Source organism: Vigna unguiculata, chromosome 5, assembly GCF_037176805.1.
Source record: "Vigna unguiculata cultivar grain cowpea cultivar isolate G323 ecotype 2 chromosome 5, ASM3717680v1, whole genome shotgun sequence".
NCBI lineage: Eukaryota > Viridiplantae > Streptophyta > Magnoliopsida > Fabales > Fabaceae > Vigna > Vigna unguiculata.
Window position 1 is genome coordinate 38,006,615 of NC_140796.1, and position 20,997 is coordinate 38,027,611.

Consider the following 20,997-nt stretch of genomic DNA (forward strand, 5'->3'; position numbering starts at 1 on the left):
GAGCATTTGTCACCCCAAACGGCATCACGACATATTCATAATGTCCATAACGAGACTGGAATGCCGTTTTTTGTACGTCCTCAGGCTTGACCAAAATATGATGATACCCAGATCTCAAGTCAATCTTTGAGAACACCCCAGCCCCTCGCAGCTGATCCAATAGATCATCTATCCGCGGTAACGGGTACTTGTTCTTAATTGTAAGTTTGTTTAACTGACGATAGTTGACGCATAGTCTGGAACTCCCGTCTTTCTTCTTAACCAGTAGTACTGGGGCTCCCCATGGTGATGCACTTGGCCTGATGAATTTCTTCCCTAACAGATCTTCTATCTGCTTCTTGAGTTCAGTTAATTCAGCTGGCGCCATCCTGTAAGGGGCGACAGACACTGGACCTGCCCCAGGGATGAGGTCGATCGTGAAATCCACATCCCTGCTTGGGGGTAATCCAGGAACTTTGTCAGGAAACAAATCCGCAAAATCAGCCACCACTGATATGTCGCGGATCTGTTCTTCACTACTCTTTTTCTCTGACTAAGCTATCATCATGTAACAGGTAGCTCCCTCTCTCAGTTCTTTCATAGCTTCTTGTGATGAGACCAATTTTACCCCTTCAGTTTCTGGGAATATCAATTTGTGCCGCCCACAATCCATTACCACATGGTGATTGGACAGCCAGTCCATCCCCAATATCACATCCAAATCCTCCAACGGCAAGCAGATGAGGTTCACCTTGAACCTTCGGCCCGCCACTTCAATCGAGCATCCATCACAACTGGTACTGGTTGTAACTTGCCCAGACGTCGGTGTCGAGACCACTAGCTCACACCCCAAGTCATGAACCTCTAATCCCAACCTCCCCACACATGTATTGGAAATAAAAGAATGCGATGCTCCCGAATCAAAAAGCACCCATACATTCTGACCCATCATTACACACGTATCTTGTATAAGATTACCTGATCGATTTGCCTCGGCGCTAGTCAGCGCAAACACTCTCCCTGCTGCTCTTGGCCTCTCTGTAGAAGGCAATTGTGGTCGTGGCTCTGCGATCGTTTTCTTATTGAGACACATGTCCGCAAAGTGGCCAGGTTGATCACACACATAACATTTCCGCCATCCTCCACTACTCCCTACATTACGAGTAAGTCTGAGGCAGTCTCTTTTTAAATGTGCTCCCCCACACTGGAAACACTTCAACCCGTGTGACGACGTCTGAGGTTGATTATAAGGCTTCTTTTGTTGTCTAGCCTCCACAACATTTCTCTGCGGTCTGGCTACTCGACTAGGCCCCATCTCTAACTGTTCCACACTTTTCGCTTGTTCCACTAAGAGAGGAAACTCTCGGATCCTGAGTGGCACCAGAACCCTGAGCAGTTCATGTCGTAGACCCCTCTCAAATTTTCGACAACGCCATTCCTCTGTGATATTCTGTGTGTAAAATTGCGCCAGATATTCAAATCGGTTAACGTAAGCCTGTACAGTCATATTGCCCTGCTGTAAGGTCAAGAACTCAGCCTCCCTCTCATGTTTAGCACTATCTGGAAAATACTTTTCCAGAAATCTCTTTTTGAAATTCTCCCAGCTCACTTCCTCCTCCCTAGTTCCCATCTGTTGCTGCATGCCAACCCACCAGTATTCTGCATCACTCACCAAGAGAAAGGTGGCATAGGCCAGCTTCTGTTCCTCTGAGCAGCCTAGTACACGGAATATCTTCTCGCACTCCCTGATCCACGCATCTGCGTCATCAGGGGTGGCCTCGCCATTGAATTTGCCTGGTTTGTGCCTCATGAAATCGTCCATGCTGACAGGTCGTGGTGCAGGCTGTGGTAGCACCACCTGTTGCGGCTGCATAGCGTCAACCAATCGGTGAATAGCATGGGCAATTTCATCAGCTGAGTTATTGGCACCAATTCTTCTACCTCTTCCACCAGCCATTTCCTAGTTTCTGGTACATAGGTATCATACACCATTATAAGTTATCTCTGAAAATGCATTAGCAATACACACCATGCAATAACACATATCTCAACAACTCTTACAATTCAGTCAATTTACACTAATCTCACAATCGCAATAAGCTCACTTCCCCAAGGCCCAAAAATCATTTTGAAATCATATGCTCTGATACCAAATGTAACACCCCAGATGGATATTACTAGATAAAACTAATTTTTCACAAAATATACTTTAAGAAAATCAGACATTTCAATAAATTCCCAAGCGCGGGAAATTTCAAACTTGTCTCGCTATAATCCATTCGTACTGTTTCATCTTTATCACAAGTTCATAATGGATAAAACATCATAATGTCTATTACAAAAGGTAGGAAAGCATAGCATAAAGAAAATCCCCCATCGATAGCCCCGCTCTGTTGCTAAGCATCAGCATGATCACCTGAATTCACGTCTGCTCCCACGTAACAAGTCACGTGATCATCGCCAAACACAAACACACAAACAAGCAAGGGTGAGCTGAGAAAGAAAAATTATACAAATAATAAGATAATAAGAATTGACCCTCACCCAATCTAACTTAGTCAATTTTAGTTTATCGACCTTTTTATAACATTATACCCCAATCTCATAACCTATATGAGAAAGATCCATGCACAACCTTGGTCCTTAGGGATTATCATGCTCCCACGAACCTACCCGCTCGTGGTCCAACTCTACAGACCTGCCCGCCCATAGTCCATCTCTACGAACCTGCCCGCTCGTAGTCCAACATGCGTGAACACCTACTATGAACCTCCCTGCTCATAGTAGCCTCAAGTGTGAGCACGGAACATACGAACCTCCCCGCTCGTATCCCCACACAAGAGTACAACAGATACGGACCTCCCCGCCCGCATCAATCACGCATCTCAAATCTCCGTTACGAACCTCCCCGCTCGTAACTAGTCCAGCATATCCCTAACCAAACTCTCAAGACCATCGATGTAAAACGCTACAAAATAATACATTGTTCGCACGCTATTGTCTGGCGTTGCCTAGACACCGCCAGACGAAGTTGCGTTGCAGACCGCTTGGCAAAACCTCTTGCCGCTAGGTGCCAGGCACTCCCAAAAACAATAACACATATCCCATACATCAATTATTCATACATATATGTATACATTCACAATTGAGATTGAGTTGAAACTTGAGTTTATCCAAGAGTTAATAATACTCTTAGGATCTCTAAAACAACAACACAATAATGCATATTTTAATACCAAATCCAAAATTCATCTCAAACAGTACCTACAAAAGCCCCTTCCAACCAAACCCTCATGTCAACCCAAAATTAACATCAACACAGTCATATAACCTCACATTATACAATCCAAAACCAGAAACTATGTTCTGCAACATGTTTCTTTATAATATATACACATGTATATATTAGGATCATATATATTTTTTTAAAAGTGCTGCACCAACTACATAATTCTATTGCACCTTCATTAATCACATCGTCATTTTTTTTATTCTTATTTATTTATTTATTTTTATAATATAACTCATAAAGAAAACTTCTGCACCTCGCAACCATTCTTCTCACGATCTCCAATTTTTCGTGACTGCACCCATTTTATAAACTTATTTCACACTTAATAGATCACTATTTTACACTGCTACCAATACATATTAACCTTTTATTATTCCAACGATCAACACCTAATAAAACTTCATACTTACAATTTCAACCCCTGGCTTAATCACTGCACAAACATAATAATAATTTAACTACAAAAGCCTTTAATATATCTTTACTATATCATATACATTACTATGCAATACATTATATATACACAAAACACGCTGCCACTTTCTTTTGAGACCAAAACGTAATATCAACCCACCATTATTCATATTAGATTAGCTTTTATTTGATACAATGCCTAATATAATATTATATATATACACACACGTTGTCTATATTCCTGCATAATTAATATAGAAAATCACACTTGCATTTTGATACTTTTATATGAATACATGTAATATATCTACATCTTGAAATCCAGAATTTTAATTCACCTCTAGATTCATTTTTTTTTGTCTTTTCAGAAAGGATTCCACTGTACCCAATTCACATAAATAACTTTCCAAATCCTAATGATCTTTTACACTTCAATTACCTAATTATTTATTTTTCAACTTGTGTTCATGCAACTTCCCCCTAATCTAAATCTTCCGACGTACTCACCCATGAAAACACCTCCAACCCCAAAAGGAAAACAATAAAAAAAACAGACCCTACAATTTTTTTTATCCACTTTCGCATCAACAATCACTAAGAAATCTCACACTTGAACATCTTTCTGATTTCTATAACACAATAACACTAATAACCATACCACATATACAAGAAAAATATAGATAGCTCCCCTTAGCGCAACTGGTAGCATCTGCTGGTGAGCCAGAGGTGTTAAAGGTCAGGTTGGGGGTTCGATTTCCACTGGCAACAACCCACCCAGTATGAATGGACGGAGAAGGGTGATGGGTTGGGGTGTATTGGGCTGCAGACCTAACACAACCGGTTTGAGGGTGGCAGGTGGGATGCCTGGTAAGCCCAAGAGGATCCGGGGGTGTTACAGAGTAGACTTCCAGGAAAGAGAGGTGCGTCTCAATGGACAACTTAAGTACCTTGTCTTTCCTTAGCCAAAGTTTTTCCCAACTAGTTTCACAAATTTCCCATCAAAATTCCTCAAACAAAAACTATGCTTAAAAAAAATAACTAAATAAAATAAAATAAAATAACTAAAGAAAAAAAAATGTTAGTACAAAAATTGAGAGAAAAAAAAATGTTAGTGAAAAAATCAAAAATCAAAATCAAAAGAATAAAAATAAGAACTAAAATGATAAAAATTCTAACCGTGTTCCCCGGCAACGGTGCCAAATTTGATAACACTGTCGTTGACGCGATCAAATTAATACTACTTATTTATAAGTATTGTTAAAAAAGTAGTCAACAAAATAGTAAGGGTAAAGTAACCCAAAGTCGTCTCCCAACGAACACGGAATTGATTTTTAACAAGTTAGTTCTTATAAAACTATACAAGAGTTAGTCAAATAAAATTATAAAAATATGAAGGATAAAGATAAGAAGATAAAATAAGATATAAACAATAGTAAAGAAAATAGATTGATTCCATTGCTTTTTCAAAATAGATTCATCATCGGTTATCTAAAGATTATTGCTCAATTAATTACTGTTGTAGATTTGCAAATTAATCAATGTAGAGTCTCAATTAATTTGTTGGCGTTCTCACTTTTAACCAAAGTACAATCTCAATTAAAAGTGAGTACTTTTAGATTATCCATAGTAAATTCAATCAAAGTACAGTCTCAATCAAATTTTACTATGCCTAATCATGTCTATTCTTTTATCTCCTCACCAAATAAAAAGCTTAATTAATCAAAGTAAAGTCTCGATTAATTTTCATTAGAGTAAATACCTTTAACCAAAGTAAAGTCTCAATTATTGGTAAAAACTCATTTAATCATGTGAAAGTTTCTAAATAAAATCAAAGTAAAGTCTCAATTAAATTTAAAAACCCTTGACTCATATGATCAATATGCATATAGATTTAAAATCATTACTTTTTATGTGATTCAAAGATAAAAGACATAGATAAATTAAAACCTCAACAATAATAAAAAGAACAAAGAAATTATTTCATTCTAACCTCAGAATCCATAATGAAATTACAATGGAATCAACCCAAGAAGTTTAGCAATCCATGGAATACAAAAGAAGAATAGAGAGAAGAAAAGAGAGAGAAAGGAAACGAAATTAGGCACCCCTAAGGGTTCCAAAACTCCGAAGTCCCCAGCTTGTTTTTTTTCTGCTTCTCCCTTGGTCTCTTTATATAGGAATTGGACAGGGCTTTTCTGTTGCTAAAATCTCTCAAATATCTTTTAAAATAAAGATAAAGATAAATATTTAAAAATATTTGGAGAGATATAGACTGTTTGACAAATATAATTGGTTGATAATATCAATATCTAATATAATTAAATTAATTAATTAATTAAAGATATATGATAAATTATCACCAATTAGTATTTGTATTAATTTTCCAAATCAACCCTTTGCAATCTCCTTAAATTATCTTCTAAATAATCCAATATCTTCAAGATATATTTGTTTGTTGTGTAACTAAAAAGATTCAAGAAGATCTTGTCATATTTAAACAGATTCGGTAGTTATTATCTTTTAATATTCTATGATATAATTAAATAAGATAATTATTTAAAAATATCAAATAAAATATCTAAAGATATATTTTCCCAAATTATCTTCTATCATAAAGATAAAGAAAACCGCAAGGTCCAATTTTTTTGTTCCTTTCTTCTTGGTTTAGCCAAACTTCTTCACTTTTCCAAGTTTTTCTTGTCGTCTTCATGCAATGCTTGGCCTGAATTTTTGTGCTTTTTATAATTTCTTATTCTTTGATTTATCTTTAAGGTGTCATGAAGCTTTAATCAATTTATTTCCACACCTCTAAATGAGCTTAAAACTTAACTTCAGCTGCATCAACAAACGTTAAAATATCCAAAAATAATTTATGCAGCTAAAAATCACTTTTTAAGACATTTTTATCACACGAGCTCAAACAACCTAATTATCAGAATTATCAATTAAATCACTCTTTAAGCACACAAATTCAATTAAATACCCAGCTAGATCCATTACAAGAAGGGATGAAATGCCTCAACAACCCATGCTATATTGGGAGGTATTTGATATTTGGGGTATTGATTTTATGGGTCCTTTTCCTCCTTCTTTTGGGTTTTCTTATATTTTGCTTGCTGTAGACTATGTCTCCAAATGGGTGGAAGCCATAGCTACAAGGACTAATGATTCTCGAGTTGTTATGAGTTTTGTTAGGTCTAACATTTTCTGCAGATTTGGGATACCACGAGCCATCATCAGTGATCAGGGGACTCATTTCTGTAATAGGCTACTTGAGAACATGTTGAAGAAGTATGGGGTGACACATCGCATTGCTACACCATATCACCCCCAAACCAATGGACAAGCAGAGATCTCTAACAGAGAGATTAAAAAGATACTAGAGAAAGTAGTGAAGCCTAGTCGAAAGGATTGGGCCACAAGATTGGATGATGCACTTTGGGCACACAGGACAGCCTACAAAACACCTATAGGTATGTCACCTTTTAGGGTGGTTTTTGGAAAGGCTTGTCATCTACCTGTGGAGATTGAACATCGGGCCTATTGGGCCGTGAAAGCATGCAACTTGGATTTGGAAGAAGCAGGAAATGAGCGAAAGCTTCAGTTGCAAGAACTAGAGGAGATTAGGCTTGCAGCCTATGAAAATTCAAAGTTCTACAAAGAGAAAACCAAGAAGTTCCATGACCAAAAGCTTGTGGCTAGAAAGGATTTCAAGGTAGGCCAGAAAGTGTTACTATACAAATCCAAGCTTGGTCACATGAGTGGTAAGTTGCGTTCTACTTGGGAAGGACCATACATTGTTACAGAAGTCTTCCCTTATGCAGCAGTGGAGATCAAGGAAGAATCTTCAGCAAGAACTTTTAAAGTTAATGGGCATCGTCTTCGGATATTCAATGAAAATCAAGATATGTTGAACAAGACGATGGATGGGATGAACTTAACTTCTCCCTCATACCTTCCACCTTGAGGAGGTAAGTAGACTTCATACTTTTTCTTTGCATTTTATACATATTGAATACATTGAGGACAATGCATGGATAAAGTGTGGGGGTGTGGGGAGATTTCCCCCTTTTCTGTTTTTGTTTTCTATTTGTTTTGTTTTTCCTTTTCTAATTTTGTTTTCTGTTTGTTTTTATTTTAAAAAAAAAAAGAAGAAGTTTTTGTTTTCAATAAAACATATTGACATTGGATTTTTGGATTTGATTTACTAATTGGAACGATCATAATTCTGGGAAAATAAGAGTCATGTGCTATGAATGAATTGTTTCTGTGATTTACCGATTGAGTTGATTTGAGAGTTTCTGGAATAAATCTTTTGTGAAAGAGTTTTTGACCTTGTGAGTTTTGAGCTTTATTGTAAGTATGAACTACCATGTGTGATTCCTATTTTTCTTGTGTGATTTGCTCATGTCTTGTTGGCACTCAAATGTTTAGCTTGATTCTGTTGTTTTGCATCTTAGGTGAACATGCATGATTTGATATGACTGAGGCATTTCTTGTTTTTAGCTACTTGGCCAAATAAGCTAACCATAACATTGATCCATTGGTAGCCCCTTAAGCTTAAACCTCTTTTTCTTGTTTTGAGCATATTGCTAAACCTTAAAAAGAAAAAGACCATGTTTTTCCTTACCTTAGGGAGAAAGAAGGAGCTAGTGGATTATGTTGAGATCGGTTGAGGAATAAAGTGTGGGGGTGAGTATTTCCCCCATAAAGTTGTAAAAATGGCAAAAGGAAAATAATTGTTGATGATAGAGTGTTGAAATGAAAAATGATTGCTGTCTGAAAAAAGAGCAACAAAGGATAAAAGAGAAAAAAAAAACAACAAAGAAAAAAAAGGATTGTTTTTGAAACTATGCTCCATAACTCTTTCTTCCCTACTATTTCAAAAACACGCAAATCCTAAAATTTTTCCTACCTTTGCCTTGGCCTCATTATAACCTGTGAAAAGTCCTCATGATTTTTGAATGCATGTTTTCTGAAAGCTGTGAATATTAGAGTCTTGCTAAGCATTGAGAGTGTTTACTTGCATGGGTATTTTGAGTGAAAACACAAGCCAAAATACTTGAGCGAATCTTGGTGAGAAAATATATATTTGACTTGAGTGTTTCTCTTTCATATTTGTTTATCTTGTAAACTCAAAAGATTAACTCATGTGTGAAAAACAAAATTTTATCCATTTGTTTGTGCATGACAACATGATTTCTAGAAGTTTGATCTGTTTCCATTGGTATTCATTTCTTTAATCCACTGAAAATATGGAATAAAAGACCTCAGAAAAAAGTTTTGAAATTATTCAATTTTGCCCAGGAGTGCAAAAGGATAAGTGTGGGTGTGTGATGAGTTCAAATTTTTGCCCTCATTTAATATTTAAATTTGGGGATTTAATTGAATTTTCTGTGCTTAAAGATTGATTTAATTAGGATTTGTGATTATTGGATTTATTGAGTAAGTTTGGTAAAAGTGGCGTAAAAATTGATTTTAGTTGCATAAAATATTATTGGATATTCTAACGTTTGTTAATGTAGCTGGAATTGATTTTTGGTCAACTAATAGTGTGATTTTAAAATATTCAAAGTTACAAAATAAGTCCAAAATCAAGAAATTTTGAAAAAGAATAAATCAGGAGCTAAATGCACCCCCAGATTTTATTTGCACACTCCTACAAAGTGGACCACCAAAAACCTGTTCTGCACCCCCAGTTTTCACTAAGTTGCACCCCTCCTACCACTTAAACTCCACTCAACCAGATTATGCCATGTGGCAATCCTCACCTTTTAAAATTAGCCAACCATAAGCTGCCACGTGTCATAATCCTCCACTCACCAAATTGACCACTCAGATCTTGCCACGTCATCATCTCCTCCATCTCACACATGAAACCCTAACCCTAATTTCCCTTCCACCCTCCACACAGCCGCCGCTGCCAATCTCGCCGGCCACCGCACCACCATCGCGCACCATACTCACGACCACCAAGGCAGCTACTGCTCCGCACACCACCACCACGAAACTGCATCTGCCGCCTCCGTCTTCTCCACAGCGCGTCAGCCATGGCAGCGTTCCATCATCCCCGCGTCGCACCTTCTCCGCACCACAGCAGCAACCAATCCGAACACCACCATCTTCTTCCATTCGCGCCGTCGTTTTCTACCACCATTGCAGCTCCGCGCACCACCACCACGAACCAGCGGCGCCTTCTCCGCAACGCCACCATCATCGCGACACCACTGCACCTGCAAACGCGCGAGCCACCAGCGAGTTCTTCTTCCTCGCGCACAACCATGGCGGCCACCACAACAACCATCCTCTCCGTTCACGCTCCGCACCATTGCACCTGCTCCATTTCCGCAGTCACCACCGCAGATCGAACCAGACACACAAACCTCTGCCACCTTCGCTTGAACCACCGCGCACCAGCAGCCACGGACCTGCAACACTTCGCCGGAACCAATAGCCACGCACCTGCAACCACCGCGAGCTTTGCCGCAGCCACCATGAACAGTAGCAATCCGCGAGCTTTGCCGCTGCCACCATCACGTTTCAGCCGTCAAAGGAGGAACAAACCCTAAGGAAGGAGAGAGAAATCTGATTTGGAAGAGCTGACACGTGGTAGTCTCTCAATGGACACTGAAATGGTCAAAACTGGTCAACTCTGGTCAACTCTGGTGAACTGGTCAAAGTTAGCAGTCAACTCTGGTCAAAACTGTAAATATGGTTAAATGAGAAGGGCAGAATTGGAAATTGGACAGGAATTAAGTTGCTAATTAATTAAATAAAAATAAAAGATTTTAGCAACTGACAGATAAAGCCCAAAGTCCAGTTGAAGCCTATATAAAGAGACTTAAGGGAGCAGAAGGGACTGACAATTTACAACTGACAGCTTAGACACTTAGAACTCTCTGGTTTTGGCAGATACCATCTCCACCACATCTCTCATTCTTTCTTTTATTTTCTTTCTTTCATATCATCATGTATTCCATCAAAGCCATGGAGGGCTAAGCTTTTAGGGTTGATTCCACTGTAATTTCTTAAATGGATTCTGAGGTTAGATGAATTTATATGTTTTGTTATTTTGATTATTGTTGTGGTTTTTGTTTATCTATGTCCTTTGCTTCTTAATCGAATAGAAAATAATGATTTAAAATCTACATACATGCTAATCATATGAGTTAAAAGGTTTTTAAATTAAATTGAGACTTTACTTTGATTTTGTTTAGAAACTTTCATTTGATTAAATAAGTTTTTGCCAATAATTGAGACTTTAATTTGATTAGAGGTAATTACTTTAACTAAAATTAGTCAAGACTTTACTTTGATTAATTAAGTTTTCTATTTGGTAAAGAAACAAAGGAATAGACATGATTAGGCATAGTAAAATTAATTGAGACTGTACTTTGATTGAATTTACTATGGACAATCTAATAATTCTCACTTTTAATTGAGACTGTACTTTGATTAAAAGTGAGGATGTCAACAAATGAATTGAGTCTTTACATTGATTGATTTGTAAAACAACAACAATAATTAATCTAACAATAATCTCTAGATAACCAATGAAGAATCTTATTTAGAAAAAGCAGTGGAATTAACCTATTTACTATTATTGTGTTTACAATCTTCCGTGTCATTATCTTTGCATATCAAAACCCCCCTATTGTTATAGTTGCTAGTTTTAATTGCATTTTTGAGAATCAAATATTTGAGATCAATTCTGTATTCGTTGTGAGATGACTCAGGGTTATCTTAACCCTAACTATTTTCTTCACTACAAACTGGCAATACTGAAGTTGCTAAAGTAGTGGTAATTTGATCGCCTAACGACAGCGATATCAATGATTGAAATTCGTTTTCTAGCATTAACCATTATTAAGTTATGATTAAAGAGGCAATTGAGGGAAAGAGATAGAGTTTTTTTTATTGGCTTCTATGAGGGTTGTGAGGAGAGGATCTACAAAGCATCTATTGTGCTAATTGAGTGAGAAGGAGAGCTGAATTAAGGAAGAAATAAAGAGGTCCTTGTTGATCAAGGGGAGACTTCAAACTATCAAGTGTAGCAAGGAATTCCAGGTTAGGGGAGCTGAACTCCGTGATTTTGATTTGTAATATTTATTTTGCATGATATATGTATAACTGGATGATTGAGGCTTATCTGATTCTGTTTAATTTCGTAGTTTCTGGAAATTTTCCAGCAACCGCCTGGCGGGCCTTCAAAGTCGTCACACAACTCATGCAGATTTTAGTGATTTTTTGGGTTCTTGTGAGGAACCGCCTGACGGCTAGCTCATGCCGCCAGGCGACACAAGTTGTCCCACCCAGTTTCCTGGGTTTTTAGATGATCCGCCTGGCGGTTATGAACACCCGCCAAGTGACGCAAGCCAAATTTGTCTCGATTTTAGGTCTTCTATGTTCTAGGCTATTTTTGATCGATGGAAAAGGTGTTTTAATCATGAATTGATTAAATGGAAGGGGCTAATTATGAAATTATGAGGTGATATGAAGAAATTAGATTATTATTGTATTTACTTTTATTACGGTTTGAGTAATTGGGGGGATTTTGCGTTTAGGAATCAATTGCAACGTGAATTGGACTGAAAGTGGTTCATTTTATGTTAATTTGATACTTGGTTGCGGTGGATTGTATTATGGTTTGATGAATGGGTGAAATAAGGATGATGGTGATCTTAGGGTTCTCAAGCGTAGGAGGATTCGGGGAAATTCCCATTATGGTATGCACTGCCTAACGACATTGTGATTGTCGCCAAGTGCCAGACCAAACCAGTGGCACAGAGTAGTTGGACTTGTAGCAAGTTGGGAATTCTTTGTGGGGTCAATTTAGGGTATTAAAAAGTAAAGTTAGAATATGTTGGCTATGGTATTATGAAGAGTAAGTAATACATGGAGTGAGATTAGAGAGAATTCTAAATGCTGAGTTGTGTTAAAAGATTTGAATATAATGATAGCACAATAGATGTCAATGTAAACCAAAATGCTAAATGATGAGGCATAATCTAATTTAGGAGTTGGGCTATAAAGTGGAGTTGCCTAAGGTGAATATGTGTTATAATTCTAAAATAAGGTATAATTGGTATGTTACTTGTAATTGAGTGGAGATTGATGTAATAATTGGACACAGTGATGGGTTTTAGGTATGTTGTGACTCTAGACTATAGTTGAGTAATATGGTTGTCCTTAGTTGATTATAAGGGATTGGTGTAGTCAAAAGGGTGAATCGATCAATGAGGATGAGTATGATAGCAAGGCATAAGAGAAGTGAGTTTCAGGACTATTGAATAGAACTTATGTGATTGCTAATTATGTGATGTGTTATGAAGGCATTGAGAAGGATTGAAATCTACTCTGATGTGCCTAAACCAATACAATTCGTTGTATTGGTGTAGTGCCTGGCGGTGGGGTTTGGACCGTCAAGCGATAACTACTATTCCATGGGACTATTGTGATGCGTGGCGCTTGTGATGAGGGTAGTCCCGCTAGACGATAGTTGTAAAGTCAATGGCATCAGAGGCACGAAGCGCCTAGCGGCAGAGGAGTTTCGCCAAGCGGTGTGGAACAAAATTTTGCCTGGCAGCTCCAAGGCAGTTTCAGGCAATAATGAAGAGACAAAATATTTGAATGCTTTGGAGGTGCGTGGTCTACAAGGCTTTGGGTGATACCTTAAAGGTCTACTTGCTGGGATGTTCCTTGAGTTGTGGCTTAGAATAGAGGGTAAACACATGGCATTCCTTGAGTTGTGGCTCGGAATGACATCTCTTGAGTTGTGGCTCGGGATGGCGGATGAACACAAGGAATCCTTGAGTTGTGGCTCGGATTGACGAGTGTTGCCAGTGTGAGTGTGTAAGTTGTGGCTCGTACAGATGGGTCTAGAAAGATTGCCCTCCTCGGTAATTAGCCGACGAGTTTGGTAGTATTGGGACATTACAAACTATGCTTTGTATTGGGAACTCCACCTAGCATTATAGAGTGTGATCTGTAGCAGTTTTCCCGCACGTGTTCTACAAGTTGTGGCTTGTAGTTGTGGTAGCAAAAGTATCTTTAGGTATTCATCTAAAGACGTAGAACATGGATAAACAAGGTGGTGGCCATGTGGTATGAAATCAAAGGATAGAGTTCCTTTGATATGTGTGTGCTTATATATTTGAAATATATATATGAATTTTATAATGTTAGCTCACCCTATTTGCTTATGTTTGGCGATGATTGTATAATGCGTTACATGGGAGTAAATGATGTTACAGGTGGTTCTGGTGAGGCATAGAGCCGGAGCGGGGATAGCGTGGGAAAAACTTTTACAAAATTTTTATTATTTATGGATTTTGGAATTTTGTAAACGTTTATTTTTATTTGACTTGGAACTTGTAGTCGATATTTATGTATTGTGGTTTTTGAGTTAATAGAGATTTTAATAGAAGTTTTCATTTTTCCTTGTTTTTAGGAAAAGATAAAATAAATTAATGTGTAATTATTATCTATTGAATTTTTATTTATTTAAATTCGTAATATCCGACCAAAATGTTACAATAATAGAGTGGTAATGAAGAAGATTGGTAATAGAAGAAAAAGAAGATTATTACTTGTTAATTGGCAATGAAGAATTCCTCAACATTAAGAATATATATGAAGAGAATAGGAGAAGTCATACCTATTTAAAGAGTCACAACCGTATATAATCATGCTTCAAATTTATTGCAATTTCTTGGGAATACACATACCAACAATTAAGTAGCACTTATTAAAGAAAAATAATAATAACATTAGAACAAATAACAAAATAAACACTATAAAATAAAAACTCGTTAAATAAAAAATTATACAATAAAAGCTTTATTAAAAATATATTTATCAAAAAGTTACATGTTGAGTAATTAGGAACTTAAAATCAAAACTAATGAATAAAAACTTAGAAAAACAAACAATCAGATCTTAAAGAAGAACAAAATATTAGCCAAAGTATAAAATTTTTTCGTACCTTTATTCTCGTCATCAAAGAGTGAAAGGTTGAAAGATTGAAACTGTATTGTGTTCTTCAAATATTTGAGTTGATCCACCTCGCAAAAAATATACATTCATCAGTTTTAAAAAAAATTCAAAAACCATTCAAATCTTACAAAAGAACAAAAGATTCGACACAGTCTACAAATTTTGTAGCTTTATTGTCGTCGTCAAAGAGTGAATCGTTGAAAGATTCAACCTTTATTGTGTTCTTCAAATATTTGATTCATCTCACAGAAAATATACATTCATCAGTGAAAAATACATCAAACCATTCAGATCTCACAGAACAACAAAAGATGCGACACAGTCTAACAATTTCGTAGCTTGTCTTCAAAGAGTGAAAGGTTCAAAGATTCAACCTTTATTGTGTTCTTCAAATATTTGACCCACCTCGCAAAAAATATATATTCATCGGTTTAAAAAAATTCAAAAACCATTCAAATCTTACAGAAGAACAAAAGCTCCGGCACAGTCTAAAAACTTCGTAGCTTTATTGTCGTCTTCAAAGAGTGAAAGGTACAAAGATTGAACCTTTATTGTGTTCTTCAAATATTTGATCCACATCGCAGAAAATATACATTCATCAGTATAAAAAAACATCAAAATCATTCAAATCTTATAGAAGAACAAAAGATCCAACACAATCTCAAAATTTCGTACCTTTAATGTCGTCGTCAAAGAGTGAAAGGTTGAGATATTCTATCTTTATTGTGCTCTTCAAATATTTTATTCATCTCGTAGAAAATATACATTCATCAATATAAGAAAACATCAAAACCATTCAAATTTTAAAGAAGAAGAAAAAATTTGGCACAATCGTAACTTGTGCGACCATGATGGTTAGTGTTGTGGTTCACAGAGTTAGTATGGTTGACGGTGGGTTGAAGCAGTGGCGGATCTTGACTAATAATGTTGGGGGAGCCAAAATAATATACTCAAAATTCAAAATTTATATATTTAATTATTGTCATTAACATAATAAAAATGTATAAATAATTTAGTATAATCGTGTATCTAAAAAAGAAATCACACATATACAAAGGATTGTCTTTCGTTTTTCAGATTTTTGAACTCATCCATAATTGAGTCAAAACTAAAATTTTCAACTATTTCTTTTTCAATGTAAAGATAAACATGTTCTAAAATATTAATATAAAACACGCTCCTCTAATAGAATAATATGATTATTTGTATCATGATTCAGGATACATAAAGCTAAGATATTGAATTTGTATTGATTCCTTCTTCACCAATAGCTTTCTTTTTATCACTTTTAAGAAATAAATCTATTCTTTTATTCTTCATTAATATACCTATTTCTTTTTTAAGTTTAAGATTAAAAAATAATTTATCATAATTTACTTAAAAAAATAAAAATTAAGTTACTAAAAGAAAAAAACCAATGACAATCAAGTCCCATTAAAAGATGATTATGAAAAAACACATAGTACAATCATTTTTTTCCTATAATCATAAAAAATGAATATAAGGCTCATGTGGTAAAAAATAATGTTCACTATTAAACAAATATTTCACTATCAAGTAAGGTGAAAAAGTTACCTTTTGTCTTCACAAATGAAAGAGAACAAACGATAAATGAAAGAAAAAAGAATAAATTTGTAGTTAACTGTTTTTTTTTTCTCAAAACGAAAAGAAAACATGAGAATATGAGATCAATATAACTTGTGAAAAAATTAAAAATGCAATAAAAAAGAAAATAAAAAATATTTTAATAAATATTTTTATTATTTATTACATTTGATTTTATATTTTAATATTTATTAACATTAAATATTATGTCTTATAAAATAAATAAAAAGATATCTCATTTAACTTTGTATTTTAATATTTATCACTTTCTACATGTTATATATAATAAAAAATTAAAAATAATTAATATATATAATATAAAAAATTAAAAATTGTGGGGAGGGGACATGCCCATCCGTGCCCCCAATGATCCTCCCCCACTGGGTTGAAGTTCCCGAAGAGTGAGAGAAAGTGAGATAAGAGAGAGTAAGAAGAAAGTCCGAGAGAAAAGAGAAAAAAAAGAGAGAGAAGAGAGTAAGAGAAGAGCCTGAAACTCTTTTTGATATGTTTTTTTGAAAAAAAAAATTGAATTTAGATAATTCAGAAATAATATTTTATTGAAAAACTTGTTATTTATTAATTCTTAATTATATATAGTATTAGATTTATTACATCAAATAGATATTATTATACACCACTCATTAATCATTACATTTACAATTTTTATTATTAGTTACTTTGTCTTTTGCCATTGTATTAAAAACTTAAATTACTTTATAATAATAAAAAAATATTTAAAAAAGTCCCGACGGGTAGAAAAACTAGTTACATTATCATTTCTCGTAAAACTTCTACAGTTTTAGTACCTTTTCTTCTCTGTTCCTTTACTGACTCCAATTGTTACTCAAATAGTTATTGCTATTATATGCTAATCTTGAGTTAAAAACCTATCACTTGAAATAGTTTCGATGGTTTACTCACTTTTTTATTTTTTTTTTAACTTTTTGCATTTTTAATTTTAAATTCTCTTTCAGTATAATTGTCCAGTCCCTTTGCAAAACAATTTGATCTGTTGTGGGCCCATCACAGCTTCACATGGGTCAATTTCTTTGCATAAAATACAGTTCATTTCTGTAACATAAATCCTATAGAAACAAAAAATATGAAGTATTAAGAAAAAGAGATCAATTACAAGATAAACTTTCATACGTATAAGTTGTGATTGTTAACTAGGTATAAATGTTTCATACAAATATTGAAGTACATAAGTCTTGCCCGATGATAAATATAAAAGTAAGGACCCAAAGAACCTTATAATAATAAATCAAACAATACAAACTACATATGGTATCAGTTTTCAGTGAATACATAAACTGCACTCACACATAATATTAAGCAACTGATTCACTTTACATACACTCGTCTACCAAACTTTACAGCTTTTAACGTGAAGATTGATTACCAGTCATCTGCTCCCTTTGTCACACCAAGAATAATCGCAATTGTACCCAGAACAGCCTGCGAAAAGCAGTTTCACAAACATGGTGTTACCTTCTAATGCTACATGCAACTAACACTCCAAAAAACTCTGGTAATGTGGAGATAAAACCAAGAGGTTTAGTGCAAAAACCCTATATAACAAAATTCAGACAAGTAATAGAATAGCTAAAAGAATACAAGAACTTGAGAGAGCTGAAACAGGCTTCAAGTGAATAAGAAAGGATAAAATCACTTACAGCAACTACACAAGCAACATATCCAGGTTTCTCTCGGTGGTCTACTCTGGAACACAGCATAATTATTGCCCCAACGTACCATGGAATAGCAGCAAGAAAGAAGCCTAGTATAAACCTTTTACAAAAACAAAAGTTATTGGAAATCAACAGCCAATATTAACTTCAAAGTAAGTGGCTCATCAAGTATCAACACATGAGAAAAGAAAGGAAAATAATATATGAGAATTAACATTAAGTAATATAAAAGGGCTGAACATAAATCGCTCTAGCATTTTATAAGATAATACAAAAAGAAAATGGAATCATATATGAACCATCTCCATCATGCCAGAAGTCAGATTAAGACTGAAATGATCCCCCAGGTTCAAGTTCACTGGCAGTGAAAAAAAATTCTCGAACCAACGCAAAATATAATTCTATGAGATGTTATTAATCAAGTTAATTGGAACAATTTATGTGTAAACGGCCCACCCGTCTGACATTGTGAATAGAGTATGCTAACGTATATGTACAGTGATATGGCAGAATATCTGCGAGTTCAACCTGATCATAAACCGATCAAATAATGGCTTCAACCACCTTTCTCTGAATGGCAAGGCGGTAAGAGGTGGGAAAGGGGTGTCAATAAGAAAGAACAGGTGTAGACACCAAAACAGGAACTGCTGGTAACTCAAAGCAGTTTTGTCCAGAAGGTGACCATGTTCAAAACACGTAAAATGAGTTAATGTTTGAGAAGGGTCTCATGAAATGGCAAATCCTATGCCATTTCCCTTCTCTCCCTCTCAAGTTGTAATAAGTTCCACTCCCCATCTATTTAAATGCAAACATAATGAGAAAGCTATGATATTCCAGTTCCAGTAAAGAAAAACAAGAATGCACTCACAATAAAAGAAAAATAACACTAGAAATGAAATAGAGAATTTTCCTAAAGCACAATAGACAAATTTGAGATTTAAGTTTCAGCATTAAATAAGATCAACTTTTGTTGATGAAGATGTTAATGATGATTGGTGATAAAAGATAAAGCAATTATCCAAAAGCAGAAGATTGAAGTTAACATAAACCAAACAAACACTATATATGACATACTCTACAACGAATAAAAAAGAGGAATTCTTTTGCTACATGGATTTAGCAATCTTCACCAACAGAATAGGCTAGAAACTATAGTGTGGCTTTGGATGGCATATTATTTCTATTTATAATATATTTATATAATACATAGCTTCAAATGTCATGCGCACAAAGGTCAAGTCAAAATCCTTATTTCCTCATATCTAGTTATCTACAAGTTATTTCTGATAAGTAGTATGCCACTAAGCATTAAATTTACTCACAGACACCAGCCACAACCAAGGCCACAGCAACCAAGGCGCCGCTCTCTTACAGGTCTTCCTTCAGCAACTGCATAACCTGAATCAATATCACAGAACAAAACATATCAAAATCTAGCAGACTGGAAAATTAAGCCTGTTACCCAACAAAGAGACATGATCACCAAACTCCCGCACATAAATTTCTAAATTATAAAAGCCAAATGCTCATAATTGCTCCTAACATGACCAGCTTTGCTCTCACCAGACAAATGCTGCAAAATTTCTAACTATTAAATTGAATGCAACAACACGAATAGCTCACTATAAACATGACTCTTAAGCGAATCAGCATATACAAGTCTTAATGATAATTGTAAGATTATCAAACAGAGTAGATCTAGTGCTTCTAGCAGTCTATCAACCTGCCAGATCTTCCTGTAACCTATCCCGCAACTTCAATCACAGCCAACATCGAATAAGCAAAAACCAGGATGGAAAGGGATAACAAGTAATCACAGTCAAACCAGTGATTAAGCAAAAACCCTGAATCACCAGTCACCGAATCGATTGAACTCTACACCATCAAACTGCGAACAACATTGTCCGAATCACTCCAGTCACCACACTAACAACCACTATCAAACTCCACTGATCAGACAAAAACAAACCAGAAGTCTTACTCACAAAAACCAAGTCAACCCAGGAACAGAAACTTTTCCTCAAACCCCAAATTTCCACAAACAAACAGTTGACCTAACTCTCTCTCTCTCTCTCTCTTGCAGTACAAATCAAGCAGAACAAAACAAAGCTAACCCGATCTCGAAAGTTCCGATCTTTGACCCAAACCATCACACGAATAATCATTCCAGAAACCAAATTTGGGACCTTTCGTTTCCAAGCTCAAATAAAAACCAGGAGACTAATATAAAATAAGAATCAAAGGGCAGAGCCATACCGGGTACTGCTTGGTATCCCGGGTAGTACGGTGGAAGAGGACCGGCGTTGACGGCGCCGGCCGGTGGAACAGGTTGGGGAAAGCCAATAGCGGGATGTGGCTCGGGCGGAGGAGGGTAGTTGGCGACGCCTTGGAAGGTGCCATACTGTGGTGGTGGACCGGGTAGTGGCTGCGGCGGAGGGTGGTGGTGATGGTGCTGGTGTTGGTGGCCGACGATGGAGGCTTTGGGCTGGTCCTCTTCGGCCATTTTTGTTCTGTTACGTGGTCTCTCAGAGGGTTTTGATTTGACTACTGCGGAATGGTGGATGGTGCGATCAGAGAGAGCAGTGGAAATGAATGAATGAATGAATGGGAAACGGATGATTGTGACTTTTTGTTTTGTGGACCAACTTGTATCAAGATTTTCGGCAAAGTGTAAATATTTTAGCGTTTCTGAAAAGTTTTGTAAAAGGGAAAATCGCGTTCGGTTAGAGCGTGTTTGGGAAGGTGTATAATTCGCGTTAAATGAATATTTTACGTTTTCTTAGACACTAACGTGGAAAGGAACAGGATTTACACACAAACACGGACACATGCTTAGTGAGTTAGTTTATCAACTTTTTCCTAATCACTCACAAAAAAGAAAAAATTAAACAATTGTTGTGTAAATTCAAACTAATTTATGCACAAACTAAAAGTAAAAAGTTAGAAATGTTAGATTAGAGAGCTTATGCACGAAGTATAGACATTTTAATTTATGAAAGAAAATTATTTTTTCATTTATTT

The 20,997-nt window shown here is 35.8% G+C and overlaps 2 protein-coding genes across 2 annotated transcripts; both read right to left on the minus strand.

Annotated features, from left to right (window-relative positions):
* Nucleotides 1-1,136: 1,136 nt before the first annotated feature.
* Nucleotides 1,137-1,936, minus strand: LOC146886398 (uncharacterized). The gene is made up of 2 exons (XM_085673425.1): nucleotides 1,250-1,936; nucleotides 1,137-1,160 (listed from the first exon to the last, which is right to left on the minus strand). The coding sequence occupies exons 1-2, from the start codon at nucleotides 1,934-1,936 to the stop codon at nucleotides 1,137-1,139; spliced, it is 711 nt and encodes a 236-aa protein (XP_085529551.1).
* Nucleotides 1,937-17,413: 15,477 nt separating this feature from the next.
* On the minus strand, nucleotides 17,414-20,635 carry LOC114185449 (large ribosomal subunit protein eL20z). Its single transcript, XM_028073170.2, has 4 exons — nucleotides 20,233-20,635; nucleotides 19,299-19,374; nucleotides 17,962-18,076; nucleotides 17,414-17,743 (listed from the first exon to the last, which is right to left on the minus strand). The coding sequence occupies exons 1-4, from the start codon at nucleotides 20,477-20,479 to the stop codon at nucleotides 17,684-17,686; spliced, it is 498 nt and encodes a 165-aa protein (XP_027928971.1). The 5' UTR covers nucleotides 20,480-20,635; the 3' UTR covers nucleotides 17,414-17,683.
* Between the last annotated feature and the right edge of the window lie 362 nt (nucleotides 20,636-20,997).

Coding starts and splice junctions, on each gene's coding strand:
- LOC146886398 (XM_085673425.1), bottom strand. CDS start 1,936: ATGGCTGGTGGAAGAGGTAGAAGAATTGGTGCCAATAACTCAGCTGAT. Junction 1,161..1,249: donor CGCAGAGAAATGTTGTGGAG/GCTAGACAACAA, acceptor ACATTTAAAAAG/AGACTGCCTCAGACTTACTC.
- LOC114185449 (XM_028073170.2), bottom strand. CDS start 20,479: ATGGCCGAAGAGGACCAGCCCAAAGCCTCCATCGTCGGCCACCAACAC. Junction 19,375..20,232: donor GGGATACCAAGCAGTACCCG/GTATGGCTCTGC, acceptor ATATTGATTCAG/GTTATGCAGTTGCTGAAGGA. Junction 18,077..19,298: donor CTTGGTTGTGGCTGGTGTCT/GTGAGTAAATTT, acceptor TTTTTGTAAAAG/GTTTATACTAGGCTTCTTTC.